The sequence below is a fragment of the Miscanthus floridulus genome, chromosome 14 (genome assembly GCF_019320115.1).
Source record: "Miscanthus floridulus cultivar M001 chromosome 14, ASM1932011v1, whole genome shotgun sequence".
Classification (NCBI taxonomy): Eukaryota; Viridiplantae; Streptophyta; class Magnoliopsida; order Poales; family Poaceae; genus Miscanthus; species Miscanthus floridulus.
In genome coordinates this window covers 40,513,297-40,530,756 of record NC_089593.1, presented here as the reverse complement: position 1 = coordinate 40,530,756, position 17,460 = coordinate 40,513,297, and the positions used below count along the sequence as shown (strand labels likewise).

Sequence of the window (17,460 nt, the reverse complement as noted above, 5' to 3'; positions counted from 1 at the left end):
TTGAGCAGGGAGCGCGCCATGGCCGACATTATCCCCACAGCATGAACTGGCAGTGTATCCCATCCACGCCGTCTCCACTTCCGGTGCGCTGCGCCCTATCTCTGTTCGCCACTATAAAATGCCCTTGGTCCTTACTCTTCTTCTTCATCCCCATCCCTCTCGAATCCGAAGCAGAGCTACGAGATCCAGTCGTCATTATGGAACTAGGTTCGTCTGACAAAGGCGATGGTATAATCTGAGAAGAATGGATCTGGTTTTCAAAGAAGTTTAAGTCTACCCTTGGTTAGTTTGGTCTTAGGGTTCACGGTGTTTGACTTCTCAGTCTCCTGTTTCTGGATCTGTTAGTTATACGTCATGTTTTGAATAATCATTATCTTGTTGTTTTTTCCATTGCCCTCGTCTATCCTGACTTCTGGAGTAAGCCTTGGTTGTACTACATTGCTCTTAACCATGTAACTTTAAATCCCGGTGTAATTTAGTGTTCGACGTCGTGTAATCTTTCGTGTAATTCTAGATTTACGAAATGTGTTATAGTTTCGCCTAAGGGGAGTGGATCCTAATTCACTCTTTTGTAAACCCTCGCGTTGGGAGACGTACTTATGTTGTAGTTTTTGTTCTTTCCGCCTATAATGTAATCCTAGCCAATGTTGTGCTTTAGTTGCTTGAGTCCAACTCCATCAAATACTTTTTTCCACTAACATGTTATTGATTTGCTGGTCTAGAATAGGCACCATGTAATGACAACCAACCTCTATGTTCGCTTACAATATTAGAATGAAAAAAACCATGTTACATTTCCTTTTCATATTTTTTCATTTAATGTACCAAAGAGACCAACTCTTCGTAGCAACATGATGAAAAAACATATTAGACATATGAGCCATATTTTTTAAGATTTTTTCTAGACCAAGCACATCACCCACAGCAAAGCGCGAGCAGCCATGGCTAGTCCCAGTTTTAAAGGTGGGGTGAACCCATGTCAGTCTTGGTCTGAGGAACGGAGGTATTCTTTTTTTTTTTTTTGGTTCGGTAGGAGGAATAGAATGGGTTGAGATGGACGTCATTTAAACAGCGCTAGCTGCTACTGTTCATGGGCCCATAGTGTCAGCCACTGATCCATCTTCCACCTCTCATCGTTGAGCTGCGCTACTCTGGCCCTTGCCCTCCCGCACTGAACGCCACCGCACGCGCTGGAGCTTGCCCCCGATGGACCATCTCGCCCTGCCCCACGCCCCCGACAGCCCATGGCCGGGGCTCCATCTCGCCCCCGCGTCGTTGAGGGTGGGCTGGAGCTTGCCCGTGCCGCCATGGCCGGGGCTCGAGCTCGCCCATGCCGCCAGGCTGCTCTGCGCATCCAGAGGGAGAAGAAGAAGCCCCGGCGGTCCGCGCATCCAGGCGCATCCAGAGGAAGGAGAAGGAGAAGCCCCGGCTAGCCGCGTTGCGCCACCCCACGCAGGCCCTGCTGCGCCGCCTCGCCCCACGCGCGGTCTGCTCGATTTGGAGGTACCAGGCTGACCCGCATCTCAAGCGCATATTCTCATCAGGTCTGACCCAGTTCAATCCGATTTCAAACCAAACGCTCCTAAAACTAGGTTACACCCATTTCAACCCAGTCCGCCCCACTGTCCAAACACACGGCAAGAGAGTGACATGAGGGGAGGGACGTGGTGCCTTGATATGTAATGAAAGTGACGTGGGGGAGGGATGTCAGAGAAATGTGAGTGGGTTTGCTGCAGCTGTACAACTCCCATGCGAAATGGTCCCTGTTGCCCGAAAAAGACCAAACAAGGTGCACCGCAGTCCTGACTAACACCTTATATCGTATTAGTCATGCTTATTAACCATGATTTAGTGTTTTTCTCTCACAACAAAACAGAATCAGCCAACTTATAAGCCACAGAAACGAAGCGAACATGGTGCAAAAAGGTACACCACAGTCCTAGTATATTGTCCGTGCTAACGCTATAGTGACCTTTAGAAAAAATAAATCATAAAACTAAAATAATTATAAAACTAAAAAATAAATCAACTGATAAAATAAACACAAATTTACTATGCACATAGATTGGTCATTTCTCACTCAAAAACTAGACAAGCCCATACAACGCTACTGAGAATCAGGGTTGGAGTTGACAATGTCGCTAACAGTTAGGCTGCCACATTACAATCAAACGGTTACTGAATTCTTTTTCAGCTGTTCAGTACTAAAGTGGAAAGGAAATAGCTAGAACAACCAACAACTAATTTTCCTGATCACCTCGTCGTCACGGACTCATGCATGATGTTGCCAATCGTCGTGACCTTGGCGTCGAGGGTGCTCTTGGCCTCCTGCACCTCAACTTCTTTGGCTGCCAACCTCTTCTTAATTTCGTCTGTGCTCTCCATGAGCTTCTTCGCTTCCTCTTCTTGCTTGCTCTGTAAAGAAACACGCCACATTCAGTCTTACATTCAGTCGCCAGTGGAATCATCTCCAGTGGAGGATGCCCTACATTCATATGTTTGGAATGGTGAGGCAATCATCTCCAGTGGAGCATGCCCTAAATCACACATTACACATTACTTTGAACCTACTGCATTCTAGTGCAGGTGATGTATAGCATGCTGTAAAATCATCACAAATCTGAATTGAGCACCTAAAACCTATTGGATTGGACAACAATGGGTAAGAGTATATAGATTGTCTGATTCAATTTTCGGCACTACTTGCCTCCAGTAAGGACTAAACTCAAATACAATTTTACACAGCTAGTAACAAACACATCAGAACACTGGTCAGTACTCAGTACCTCTCCCAGAAGCTCTTCATCGACTCTGTGGCCATTGGCCGCCTCCAAATCCAGCTTCGCAGTCGCTTCATCTAACATCATCCAATAATGTACTATCGTGGCAGTTTACACCTGCTACCTGGAGACTGAAACTACATTCCATAATGTACTAAAATCTCACATATTTGAAAATTATCTTTAGAGTATTTTGTCACGTGAATAAATTATTGAAGTTTTGCACCCCCAGCATGATACAGCAAACCTAAAAAAACGCATGATTATTCTGAAAATTATAAAAATACCATATGAAAAATAACACCGATAATCATAAAATTTTCTCTAAAAGCTTTATGTACGGAGATCTAGATGTATGGGATCATGAGCGACCTGCTTGTGCAGTAGATCCAGATGTATGGGATCATATGAACTTAGTGCTTTCATACTGAAAACGTCTTCTATTGTCTTATGAGACTTGTTCATCATTTCTTTCAAACGTTCTTCAGAGGTATGATAATTATGACATAACGAAGCAATAAGATCCACGCCTTTCTCAGTTTATTTGACTGAATTCAAGAAAACAAAAAAAACGTAACTATGTGCCACATGCTGAATGAATAAATAGAATCAGAAGGAACAATTACTTAAGTGAAAATGGCCTTCAATCATGAAGCTCCTAAATTTAGCTGGCACGTTAATCAAAAGTATGGCCTGCATTGAAGTAAGCAGTTTTATGATCAATTGAAAATACAAGTAGCAGCTCACAGCACTAAAGGAGTCATAGTTGAAAAATCCATAATGAAACAAAAGGAAGGCGAAATAAGCAAACTGACCAATACAACAACTAATCCATTGGTCCAGGAGACCAGGACACCAGGTCCTTGAACAATTCTGGTGATCTCGAACGAGGCATTAAGAAGAGATGCCAGCCAAAATATAGTCAGGAGTATTAGTCGATGATTGAGGCTCCTGCTCAGTAGTTACACCTGAGAACAGTTCATTATATACTTTGCTGTAGAACCTGGCATTTCATGAGCACGTTGGTAAGAGTTATAATACCATATGAAATTATGAACGAACAGACAAACTAAACAGTTACGGATTATATATCACTATATTAGTAACTGTAATTAGTAACACACCGAATGAAATTATGAGCATGACATATGACAAGACAAAATTACCAGCAATTTTAGTATTATTAAACTCCGCGGAAGGTGCATAGCGACATTCCTACATCAGGCAGTAGATTTACCAAACTCTCCAATGGCTTCAGCTGGATTCGCAAGTTCAGGTGCAGAAACAAAAACAAGTTAGTTCCTCCCTAACCCTCCATCTGTACAGAGCAAACCAACAAACCAAGACCAAACTCCAGGGCAGATCCGATAACTTTTGCAGAAAAAATGAATACATGTACACGCTTGTAATTAGATCAGATCCGAGTACACTAAATAGCTTAAGTTAGGGTTTGGGTCCTCAGCATCGCACAACTGGGAGAGCAGAGAAGGGGTGGGAATACCTGTTGGGTGCTCATCACCGGCATACCTGTTGCGACACGCCGCCACACGCCTCAACCTCCTTCGTCCGCTCGCGTGCTCGATGCGGGAGGTGCCGACGGCGGCACATCCGGCGTGCGCGGTGGGGAACCGCCGGGGAAGGAGCGCCCCCAGCCGCGGGTCCCCTCGCTCCGCCTGCTCCTTCTCCACCCTGGTGCAGCAACAGCGCCAGCGGCCGCCGATTGAGGGTGCGGCTGGGCCCATTAGGGGTTGGGAATCTCCACGAAAAAGACGCGCTCCATGCCGCCGCCGCCGCCCCGCGGCCAGCGCCTGACGGCCTGGCGACCGGCGATCGGCGTGGGGAGAGGAGTGCGCGTGGGGAGGATCGCGCCTGGGGTGGCCGGCGGCGTCCGGCGTTTGCTTTTTTTATTCCGTGTTTCCAGACTCCTAACCGTGCTCGCGTGGGGGAGAGTTTGAAGCCGCGCGCGCGTGATGAGGCGGAGGGCGGCTGCGTTTGAAGCCTACCATCAAACTTCTCGGTCAGTCATCGGATTTGGTTTGGGTGTTATATTAGTTTTTAATTTTAATAGAGATAAATTTTTATATATATTTTTTTAGGTATATAGTAGCTAGAGGCTCTTAGCGGGAAATGTTTTTCTGGATGGATATAGTATAATTTAGATTAATGTAGAGATACTTACCACGACCGGAAAACATAATTCCTCCCGTTCACTGATCCATGTGTTATGGCGGCAGGAGTGATGACATATATTTGACGTCGATCCCTTTACTTGATCGAAGCGAATCAATTGTATTTGCTGGAACGACGAGATACCATGTTTCCGTTTTCTGAATTGAGCAAACATGCTGTTTTCACCGGTTGGATTGGCAAAAGCGATTGTGTATACTTTTTTTAAGTGCCGTACTAAAATGTATTACAAATTACAAATTCAGCATTCTTCACTGTTTTACCTCCTAAGGTTGTATATAAAATCATATAAACCCCAGGTTCCGTGGGTGAACTATCAACAGGACTTCAGTTATGTTGACGATAAAGAATATCACCGTAAGCTCACAAAAACTGCACATGCTTGCCTCTTGAAGTTTGCATCTACATGTTGAAACAACACAAAAAAAGAAAACGGGTCGAAGCCGGCATTCCTCGACCTGCGAACATTGTTCCCACCTTCCCGTTCTGGAAAAGAGGGCCGGCTTTCTCAACCTGAGGACATTGTTCCCGTTCTGGAAATGAGGGGAAAATCTTCCCCGCGTATAAAACATTTCACAAGTACCACCCCACGTTCCTTATCCAGCTCCTTGGACCCATGGACCCAGGAACATTGTGACTGTTGGACTGCAGGGGGAACATACACGACATGAGCACCAAATATAGGGGGAAATAGGGAATTAAAAATTCAGACGTCTGTGCATGAATTAGACAACCAGGATCTGAAGAGAAAATAAGACTTATTGAAAGAGCTGTAACCCTCAAGTAAGAAACAGTCTATTGTACACTCTACCTAGGTCTGCACGCACCCCGGCTTTATCCATGTCAAACTAAAGAGCAGCTTTTTACATGTACCCTCGCTTTATCCGTGTATTGGTGTCATGATAAGCATGGCAATATGCCATGGGTTTAGTTAGCAACTACAAACAATTAAATTATACTGGCGAAAATGCATGCAATAAAATACTAGGGCAGTTTAAAACCTAGGGTGTTGATTAAATTGTTTAGACAGCTCATTGAAGGACTCTAGCCTAAGTGGTTAGGGAATTCCAGAGGCACCCCTCAGGTCCTGAGTTCGACTCCCCCGTGGGAGCGAATTTCAGGTTGGGGGTAAAAAATCTGCTCGCCCGTCTCCCATAAGCCAAAGCGCAGAACAGCTAGGCCCGGTTCTCGCAGGGATCTCGCAGGGCAACGGATTCCGCTACGTCAGGATGGGGGCGGGGGTTCGGGGTTTTTCTCGATTTGTGTGAGAAGATCATCCTTCTAATAAAATGCCTGGGGGCTGTCATACCCCTCGCAGGTCGAGTTTTTTTAAAATGGTTTGGTGGTCCAAGCTCAAGCCTCCAGGGTTCAAACAGACAAACCGAAGAGCTCATCAAACAAAACATGAGATGTTCTAATTTCACAGGATAGTAACTTGCTACAAGCAAAACAGTGCACACAACTTCTAGGATTTTTGGGCACACACAGAACACTTACAACTAGGATGGCTTTTTCTTCTGCCCAATTTTTGAAAACCGTTTTAGATCTTGGGTACCTTTCCTCATTTCCCTGCACAGCAAAATATGAGAGGCCTGGAAATGCTCAACACAAAAGAAATATTATTATCACCAAAGTAGATAGAGCAAACCTTTGGTGCAGGAACACAATGAGATAGAACAGGGGCAAAAGTATCAGGGTCAAGATGCAGAGAGCCAAGTAAAACCTGTTTGTTTGTTTCTGCATAAAGGGGCAGACAATAACAATAAGATGAAGAGGTCCCTTCTGAACTCTATCAAGATATCAGTATTCCCAGGATATTTTTCCTGAACCATTAATAAATATAGATATAAGAAGATTTATGAAGCTTAGTTCAATTGATAATGATTATTTTATTGAGCATCCATATATGTGTACACCTATTTGTATTGCACTGGATTTAACTTAAAGCAGACAATTTTATATGTGAAAATCTAGGATTGAAAAATTAGTAAGGCGTATTGAATTCTTTAACAAGGCTTTTAGGAACATGCTAAAATGAAAGGCAGTGCATTATCCAGAAACTAAAAGCCTAGCCAGAAAAGGAACCAAATGATACCATCTCACTATATATGCTATCTACTGCTTATAAAGGTGGCATCTATCAGGTGTAGCTTCATTGGTTAACGCAAAGCTCAATAACCTGAACTAAGGAAAGCATTTTTGCATAAAGTGTAAGATTTCCTGGAAGAATTTTGCTCACCCTGCCACCTTTGGGGAAAGGTTTAGTTCCCTTATTGCAAGTGTGAGCATCACAAAATTGGCGCAAGAAGAATTCTGCAAAACAAACTACATCAGAAAAGTTCTACAAAACCAGCTGCGTCCAAAAATATATGCAGTGCTAGCTGCATTGGAAACGGGCGTACATCAAGAAGGAAAATGTGAGTGAATGATCATTACATTCACATTCCACCTACCATGAAGACGGCTGGCAGCAAGACCTTGATTAACAGGAAAGCAACTGTCTGCAAGGCTCTGTCAGTAAAAGGAGGGAGTTGAACGTTGCTATCATACAAACACATGTAAAAGGTAGCTAGATAGCATATTTATTGTTTGCCATATGACACAAAGTATATGACAAAACTAGCAAAAGCCATGGGAATGTATTTTCCCGCAATTCTTCAATATTGATTCAAGACAATCGCAGTTATGCTAATATCCAAGAGGCTGGCCAGAGCATGTCAGTTGATTCAGAGCTAGTAGACAAACATGTAACCTTCACATGGTTTCATCCAATTAAATAACTAACCACACCAGTGGCAGTGTGCCTGCATGTATGAACTGATGCTGCTTCTCAGTATCACAAAGCAAAAACAGTAGATTTAAACAAGGGTAGAATATGTGGAGCCATGTCTAATGAAGCCCTAAATATGTAGAATACCATATATGGAAAACCAAAACATTACACAAACAGCACAAGCTAAAAATGCACAATCAAGTTATCAGAATAAGATAGGTTTCTTGCACGTTATCAGAATAGCAGAAAACCAACCAACCAAACAAATTTATATCAGATACAAAACAAAAAAAAATGATAAGAACCTCACAAAGATGACGATTCCTTGTAGCTGCAGCTGCATTGCATTTACTTTTTGGTTTCTTGAACTGCATCATCAGATCGCAGTGAAGTGCTCTGCATAGATCTGCCATGCATCTTCCTTCGCTCTAAAAAAATAGATCAAAATCTATTATTTTTGGGATGGTAAATGACTTTTTAATTAAGAGAAAATACAGCCACCAACCCACCTCATGGTAAAAAACATAAAGTTGAATCAACCAGGATAAATAAAACAAGTTAACTCAGTACCTTCAAGTGCATAGCCAAGAAGGCTTATCAATATAAAAAGGTTCTTCCTATCTCTTCTCTTTTCCGGCTAGAAAGCAGATTACTTTAAATCAGTGAAAGTTTTGGATTATACATAACATCTCATTAGCTGGCTTTATCTGAAATCTGAAATTACTGACACTAAGCTAGATAGCTTGTATGTATCTTATAAAACTGCTGCCCAAGAATGAAAGTTACGATTTGCATTTGTCGAATGGTGTCCATGAAAAAAAAATTGCCAGACCATCAAGCAATGTTTTTTTTCTCGAACACACAGAAGAGATGTGTATCATTATATTAAGAATGAAGGGGTCTAAAACCCGTAAGCCCAACACTCACAGCTTTACATAAAACACACATGCGCCTTTGGAATCAAAAAAACACAAGACGGAACACACACGCACCATCAAGAATATGTTGAAAACTTTAGTCCAAATTAGAGCGAAAAAAGAGCTGTCCAGTAATCCTCACATGGGTTTTTTTTTGAGTGCCAAGCTTAAAACAATACCTTATTTTAAATTCAAGGGTATACACAATGCAAGCATTAATTGTCAAATTTGTCACCAAGTTGAAAGTAGTTTTAATTTGTTGTTTCACTATTCACTTCACAAGATATATTTGCTAAAGTCGGCCTTGTTTTCACATCATGATATCAGTATCAAAGTTTATACCCTTCAGAGTGACACAATAGAAAGTCAAAATAAGAGACAGTTTTGGAGCTTTCATCATGCAATTTACAGTTGATTATGCTGATAAGAAATGAAATTAGTTCAGAGAAGTATCTACCATGGACACTTGGAAGCAAACAGTCCAACTTAGTTGTTACAGAGGATCATAATTGTTTATATCAGGATTAGATTGTCATACATTTGTGTATAACTGTAAGCTTTTATATTTTGTTTCGCCTCTGTTGTGTTGTAGCTTGTGAAAACAGCACAGACAATATCAAATTCCTGATAAGTAAACATATACTATAGAAATATAATCACTGTTATGTAAACATACATTATCCACAAGATTCTTGTGCCGATTTTCAAAATGTTGATCAAGGAACTTCTCTGCTCGGAAAGCTTTCTTGCAAAAGCCACAATGCCACTCATTAATATCAAAATGAATCTTATGTTGCTCTTGCTCCCGAAACATGTCATTATCAGGACGAAGTCTACATTTGCTTGGGAGCTCATATTTCTCTTTTTCCACGAAGGGCATCAAATACTGCATAAGAAATGAGGGTCAACATGTAACAATGTTATGGATGCAGCAACGCAGATAGAGCTGTTAGGTTGCATGTGCTACCTCATCAATAGCTTCCCAAGCTGCACGGCTCCTTTCCCTTGAGCAATGCACCTCATGTGAATCTGGATTTGTTTGAAGAAGAATTCTGGAATCAAGTGAAATATCAGAGGACAATAGTCCATGTATCAAATTCTACATACATAGAAATCTAAATTGTATTTCTCAATCGAGTAATTCCATCTTTATTTTCATAATTTCATTACGGCTACAAGGAATGAGCTACTTTAGGATAATGCTGGTGTGAACCTTACTTATAAATTGTAATGGTACACACAGAACAAAATCATTTTATTTTAGATGGAACACACAGAAAACAACAATACACAAAAAAAATTCCATGTGCAGTTTGTGTCTTTGAATACATTACCTGGATCCAACAGCTTCACGGAATTCCTAAAGCATAAAAAAGAACAGTTTCTGCATTAGCCAGAATAAGTACGATGCATCAAAGAGAACAGTGGAGAAAAGGCAACAGTAAAAAAGTGCATATCAGTTGTACTAGTACAATGTTCTTTTAGGAAGAACCCATTGTAAGCATTATCCGTCTTAATTCCTGTATCACCATAAAACAATAATTGCTCATGTGGCAATACAAAGGCAAGTGATCTGGGACACAGCAGTGATTTTCTGACATTTCTAAGCAGTACTATAAGTACTTAGTTTCAAGGAATGAATCAAAGTTGCATGAATAGCGAGTGTTTGGCAGGGATTCGGTTTCTGAGAAACATGACGAAGAGAAACTGGTTCTGTTTCTAAGGAAAAACAGCTTCCGTTTGGTAGGGATTCTGCTATTTCTGGAGAGAAACTGTTTTGAGAATCCCTACCAAACGCACCCTAAGGCCCTGTTTGGAAGCCCAGTATTTGGGCCAAAACCCCTGTAAATTACAGGCCTGTGAATTTTTCCATCCCAAATCAGAAATGGGCTTGGAAGCCCAGTGAAGCGAATAATTTTACGTCTGGTTTGGGCTAAAACCGGCGGAAAAAAACTGTGGCCACCTTCGGCCCGAGAAAAAATACAAAATCTATCGGGGAGCAACTCGATCTCCCTCCACTAGCTAGACCCGACAGAGCCGAGCGAGGGTTCCTCGCGGCGGCGGCGGCGGCGACCCCAACCTGAGGGCGGTGAGAAGGCAGGTTCAACTCGATCTCCCTTCGCTGGCTAGACCCGACGGAGCCGAGGGTTCCTCGCGGCGACGGCGGCAGCGGCAGCGGCAGCGGCGACGGTGGCGGCAGTGGCCCCGAGCTGTGGGTAGCGAGAAGGCATCGACGCGAGAGCGAGCGAATCCATGTCCTCGACGTGCGAATCCTGGAGCCCTAGAGCCCAGAGACAGAAATCAAATCCATTCAGGTATCCTCTACTCACGTTCTTGTATCCTTATCTCCTTGTATTTTTGTTCTTCATTTTTCTGCAATTGTTCTTCTAGCACATCGATAGATCTAGTATGTCCATGTCGATCTTCTACTAGTCCATTGAGATCCTGGTGGCAGGACCAACTTCCTCGTATTGTCCTTGGGATGGAGAGGATTTCTTTGTTTCATGCGTCCTCTACCAATGTGTGATATTAGGCTCAGCTAGCTGTTCTTGCGTCCTCTACCTAGATGTGTGCTATTAGGTTCAGCTGGCTGTCACAAATTTCAGGTTTGAATCCAAGCCGCCATTTCATAGGTGCTTTCAACATTTTACTAGCTTTCTGCACATTCCAATTCCTTGCTCGAAGAAATCTCTATAACTGAGCATCTGAAAGGAAATCTTGAATGGCTGCTGATGAGTGTTCACCAAGGTGCAGGTTAATTTGCTTCTACAGAGAGGGACATCCAGGGTTAATTACTCCTATCAACATATATACATGCATGTGATGCCATCGGTCATCCTCTTTAATTTCCCAAAGTGAATCCATTGGCTCAGGACAAGAAATCGCAGCTGCATTCTTCAATTCCTAGCTAGCCAGCAGATTCTTTTTTATTTTTTTTAAGGACGACCTAGCTTAGCCAATTTCTCTGTTTTGGGTCGATGACTGTCGTGTGCTGTGTCAAGTATCGGCAAACCGTTGCAATGGAATAACTTTATTAATTTATGCCATTAACCTTGCACGTTCATTTTCAGGATAACTTTGTATTTAGTCTCCACGTAACTGGCAGCTGAACCTTGTACAGTCATCATTTGCAGTTTTTGACACGAGTTCAATGGTACACTGACTGCTAATCTAGATATGTTTTCGGTTTACATATGTAGCAGTCTAATCAGCCTTATTCAATGCTGTAATGGAATCTCTCTGAAAATGCATATTTGTTTGTGTTTTTTTAACAATGCCGCACACTCATATTTATAACTCTGTGTTGCAGGTTAGTGGCTTCAAAAAATTTAGATCATATCTATCGAACACAAGTAAGTTTGCTTATACATCATTTTTTGGATGCATTGCAATATATCTGAAAGTAGTTATTTCATTCTATGCGAATTTAACAATGTATAGCTCTATTTTGTAGGTTAACAGATGCAAGTATGTCAAGAACGTGTAAAACTGAAGCATTTTTTTTTATTTCAAGAGTACAATTGAATTGTTTACAAAGTTTAACTATGGTCATCTTATATTTCATCATAGAAGAAGTATTATCTATGCACTACTATTCTCTGATGTGTTAATTTGCTAGGACCATATGATAATCGAGACCTTCATTTTGATTTGAGGCTCCTATGTTTACTGTTCTATTGGTACTGCAAGTTCAGTTTCTTGGATAGTCTTGTTATGAAGTTCAAGTGCTATGGCATATTAGGTTACAGAATGGCATATATTCATGCCTTTTGTTCTTGTGTTCCAGTAGATTCTTGCATTATCCATCTCTTGCCAAGTTGTGTTTATCGTTAGCAAGATCTGAACTTGTTGGTTCAGACTTGAACCAGCTGCAACTTGGTGAGATGCTATTTGGTCTGGAAGCAACATGTGCATGATGATTGATCTTCCAGGCAACATGTGCATTTCTGAACTGGTTGTGAAGTTTGCTCTTTGTTTGCGTCAATATCTGGAATGGTATAAGTTAGTAGGCCAGCAAACGTGAGAAGCCATGATGCTGGTTGCCTGAAATGAATACCATGCATCCAAACACTATTTTACAAGTGGATAACTATGGCATAGGTTCCTTGTGCACAATAATTTACAGGTGTAATCGTCTTACAGGTGTATGCTTTTTCCGAACATCCAAACAGGGACTAAGTATAATTTGCTGAAATATCTGGACCAGTGATTGCAAGATAACCAATCTCATACTTTTCTTGTTAGTAAAATTCAGATATGCTCAACCAGTTTTCAAATTGACAACAGACACACGATCCTTGTAAGAAAATTAACACTTCAGAGGGTAAACTAGGCATGAAAACTAGTCAGTTAAGATTGCACAAGTCAAAACTGATAACATAGCGCCTCTAAACTCTGAAATTGTAAAGATAGTCTGGTATGCAGATACACCAGGATACTCAGAGCCAGCAAATGTGCTCAAGCACTAGCTGCAGCTGCTGAATAAGTGCAGCTGATCAAGCTGAGGATTCGTTCAACTACAGCCCACAAATCAGATCAAGCTCAACTTCGCATATCCTTGCCTTACTGAATGTATCTAACCGATGCGAAGCTTAATCACCCCCGGGGAACATTAGCTTGTGCACTATTAACAACCGGAGAAGCATGAATTGCGCGGACAAATCTAGAATTCAGCAAGAGAAGCTCGGAGTATACTAGTACCTGGTCCTGATGGGATCCGTGGACGAGCTGAAGGGAAGAGACAGAGAGCAGTGCGAAGAGGAGAAGGGGCGCCAGGTGGCCAGCACAGCAAAGCATCCTCGAAGTTCCCAGATCCCTTCGGCGCGTCGCTGGAGCTCAGCACGATGAGCTCCGGGCGACGGTAGGATAGAAAGCCGCGGCGCGGGACCGAAGCAGGGGGAGAGGAAGCAAAGGAGACACGCGCGCGGCGCTCGCTTTGGGCAGAGTCAGGGGCGGCGGGAACCCAGTCGCCGGAGCAGAGGTTCGTCAGCCGCCGGGACTTGGTTTGGCCTGCCGGAGAGGAGAAATTTCGATATTTGACCCTCAATTCGCATGCCCGACCCTGAGTTCGTAAGCCTTTCGAAACACGACATTGCCATTCTCAGGCCGTTCGGTTGGCTGGTCGGCTGGTTCGTTTAGGTAAGAATACTATTGGTTTATTTAGATAAACAGTATTTTTGTGAGGGGCTGGGCTGGTTTATTTAGATAAACAGTATTTAGCAAGCCAGCCCAGCGAACATGGCCAATACAAGGAATTCATGTTTTTTTTCTTTCCTTTCTTAATTCCAAAAAATCATGGGCACTGTTTAGGACACACGAAAAGACCTTTCTGTCCCCTCTCTTGGAGAGAAGAGTTCCACTTGGTTTCTATTCAGTCCGACTCGTAGAGGGGAGTCGCGGCCGCACGACTCGCAACTGGAGCTGGGACACGGTCGAGCGCCGCCGCTTGGGGCTCGTCAAATCCGGCGCCGGTAACCTGCCACCGCCGGCCAGCACCACCGCTACAGCACCAGCTCCACGCATCTCCAGCAGCCCGTCGTAGCCCTCACCCACAGAGCATTTCGCCCCGCGCGTAGGCTGTCGGGGCGTTAGGGTTTCTGTAACACCCCAGTATTAAGCATTACATTTGGCATTGCATTTCATGAGCACAAGCATCATCCAAGCATTCATGAGCATGAGCATATGAAGTTTCATTTCATTTACCTTATCTTTATCACATATGATGTTGCTCATATACTTAATTATGCTTGTGATCATATGTGACCAATGCATGAGATGGTTGTGAGGTCACCAAAATACCTTAGACACATCTAGAATGATATTTGGAACAATGTTTATATTCATGACTTAAGCCAATTTTGCTTCTAAATGTTGGTTTACATTGTAATGCCATTTTCTTGATGCTAGTTTGACCAAAGTTGAACAGTAGCTTAGAGTGTTTGCATGGTTGCGTTATCTAAATAAAAGTTATAGTTCTTGTCATGGGTAACAAACTTTATTTAAGGGTCATGGGCTGAATCAGTGCCTAACATGGTCAAAACAGCTCCAAAGTAGCAACAAAATGTTGTTTTGTGACTTAAAACTTTTCTAAGTGTAGAATGTTGATTTCAGTTTCAAAGTACCTCACTTTAGAGCTTTGTAGTTTGAAAACCATTGTGAATTAGACAAAACTTCTTTAAGCATTTTTGTAGTGTTCACGTAGCTCTACAAATTTTATTAATGAATCTTGCACTGATTCGCCATGGATTAGGAGTACTAACCGCTTGAAGATGCTTTGTCGATGCGCTGTCACTCAGGTTCAGGGTGGACTGAATCGGAGGCCGCGCGCGCGTCGTGGCCGACTGGTGTCAGGCCGCGGCCGCCGTGTGGAGGTTGTCCACTGGCGTCAGGCCCACACGTCAGGCAGACGCGGGCAGCAAAACGGCAGCGACGCGCCCTCCCTCCTCACTCGCTCTCACTCGCCTCGCTCTGCCTCTCTCTCGACCTCACCGTGCCTGAGCGAAGCCACAGCGCGTCGCGCCATTGCCGTCGAGCTCTGCCGAGCTCGCGCGCCACCGCCACCGCGCCATTCTTCGATAGCGCGCACACACAGCTTCGCCACGCCTCACTCCACCTTACCGACCCTCTAGCATCATCGTTCAAGCCCAGGTATAGCCATAGTTCAAGTTCGTTGTCGACATGCCCTTGCCGGAGCACCGCCGAGCTTCTGCTCATCGTGGCCGTGCTCCACCAAGCCGTCTCGCTCACGCATTCTTCTTGTTAGGGTTAGGTTAGAGCTATGTCTAACTCAAGGCAAGAGCCTAAGGCCAATGACAGCCTCGTCGAAGCGGAACATCGTCGTGCCGCCATTGCGCTCGCACCGCCATACTACCATGCACGCGGCCAAGCCTTACCGCCGCCCCACCTTGACCTAATCCGCGTCGTAGAGCTTTGCTAGGGTTCCTAGGTGCCGTAGCAATATTCGCCTAGGCTCACCGTAGCCGGAGACGACGGGCTTGTCGCAGCGCACTGCCGCCGAGCTGCCATGATCGCCGACAAGCTAACTCCGGTGATCCGCTGAGCCAATCATGGGTACCAACGGTGGCACAACGGTGTGGGGAACGCAATGGTGGTGACCTCATCGTCGGGGACCTCGCCGATGGCGAGTTCTCGTCAGTCAAAGCCAGTGTTCTGCTCGGATTCACTGACGTGTGGGGCCGAGTTGACTACGGGCCCCCGCTGTCAGTCACCATGGGTGTATAGACCAGGTGCACCTAGCTGTAGTTCCCGGTTGGAAATTTGATTTTCTTTATTTATTTTTCACAGATTTTGTTGTTAACTTGCAAAAATTATATCTAGAGCTAGGAGTATCCAAATGGGGTGAACCAAAATTTATTGGATTCATCTTAAAGTGTACTATTTCATAAAAATATGAAATCTACTCCTTAGGGTATTTTTCTGGGAGAATTAAATTGAGCAAGATAAGTGTTTTTAAAATAGTTTATATCTTGTAAAATGCATATCTTGAGCTAGAAAAGTGATAAAATTATGATTCTAATTTTACTAGTCTTATGTTGACATGCTCTAGCTAGGAAAAATATTAAACATACAGTAAGCATATTTGTAATATGGTCTTCATATTTAATCCTAATTAATTGCTAGTTTCTAGTGAAATTAATTGGGGTAAAAATACATAACAAATGATCATACAAAGTTTTACACAGTTTTTTCATGCTAGGAGAAAAGTAAGAAAAATATTAAATCGATTGCTTGACACTTTTCACTATGCTGAACTATTTTTGCTAAGATAAGCATATGTAACTTGTTATTTTGGTAGAGGTAGCTATACTTATCCAAATGGCATGAAATCTGTACAGTAGACTACTAGGGTCATGTGTAGCCTACTGTAATTTTCTCGAAATTTATTGAGCACTAGAAATATTTACTCTGTAAATTACCTTATCATCTAAGAAAATTAATAAATGAATATAAATAAATTAGTTAGGTTTAACCATGATGTTTTCTGTGGTGTGTGTGATGCATATAATCTGTTGATGCTGTTAGTAAGGCTTAGAAGTATTTGTTTATAGACAACTAGTTAATTATTGCTTTATAATACAACTAGATGATTGTATGTGTAGTTTTTGTTGTGGTGATGATTTCATGATGATAATGATCTTTTCTATAAAGATGGTTAATCAAAAAGTTGTAGATAACTTACTTATCTACTTGTGTTAAATTTTCATAGTCATAGGCATTATGATTTTGGAATTATGGCTGTTAGAATTCTGCTGTCAGAACTGCTTGCTCTTTGGACAGATCTGAAAGATTGAATTGTTTGACCTAGATAACTATTGAATTGCCTTAAGATGATTAAAAGAAAGTTGTAGGCAATTTTATAAGCTTTCTAAAAAGTCTATAATCATATTATTTAGATGTGTATAACTCTAGTTATGGTCAAAACAAGTGGCTGATGTCTTATAGTCCAGAAAATTGCTTAGGTGAGAATTTATTTAATTACTAGAGAAGAGATATACACCTACTCATTAAAAGAAAATATAACATGTTATCACATTAATGCAATGTTGCTGAGAACACTTATGAGGATGCATTCATCCCATCATATCATATTATACATGTCATTATATATGCATCCATGATATCTTATTTTCTGCTCATGCATATAGGATCGTCCGAGGGGATAACTTTGTTGGAGTTCAAAGAAGAGCCGGAGGAACAACAGGATGCATCTCAGGCCATAGCTCCAGAAGGAGAGGAGCAAACTCTTAAAAACTTACCCGAGTGCCCGGATCATAGGCCAACT

The 17,460-nt window shown here is 42.5% G+C and overlaps 1 protein-coding gene and 2 long non-coding RNA genes across 5 annotated transcripts; 1 reads left to right on the top strand and 2 right to left on the bottom strand.

Moving 5' to 3' along the window:
* Positions 1-1,912: 1,912 nt before the first annotated feature.
* LOC136502642 (uncharacterized) lies at positions 1,913-4,926 on the bottom strand. Its single transcript, XR_010770648.1, has 4 exons — positions 3,947-4,926; positions 3,596-3,783; positions 2,787-3,473; positions 1,913-2,415 (listed from the first exon to the last, which is right to left on the bottom strand). It is a non-coding gene; the product is annotated as an uncharacterized lncRNA (long non-coding RNA).
* A 33-nt stretch (positions 4,927-4,959) lies between these two features.
* LOC136502641 (uncharacterized) lies at positions 4,960-13,742 on the bottom strand. Its single transcript, XM_066497897.1, has 10 exons — positions 13,359-13,742; positions 9,992-10,017; positions 9,625-9,709; positions 9,334-9,543; positions 8,046-8,168; positions 7,421-7,478; positions 7,207-7,280; positions 6,616-6,704; positions 6,465-6,536; positions 4,960-5,612 (listed from the first exon to the last, which is right to left on the bottom strand). Exons 1-9 carry the CDS (start codon positions 13,452-13,454, stop codon positions 6,467-6,469), a joined length of 831 nt encoding a protein of 276 aa, XP_066353994.1. The 5' UTR covers positions 13,455-13,742; the 3' UTR covers positions 4,960-5,612; positions 6,465-6,466.
* On the top strand, positions 10,050-13,342 carry LOC136502643 (uncharacterized). Of its 3 annotated transcripts, XR_010770651.1 has the most exons (4): positions 10,050-10,972; positions 11,729-11,811; positions 11,968-12,010; positions 12,112-13,342. It is a non-coding gene; the product is annotated as an uncharacterized lncRNA (long non-coding RNA). The 3 variants fall into 3 exon arrangements; XR_010770649.1 differs by lacking the exon at positions 11,729-11,811; XR_010770650.1 differs by having other exon boundaries at positions 11,968-13,342.
* Positions 13,743-17,460: the final 3,718 nt, after the last annotated feature.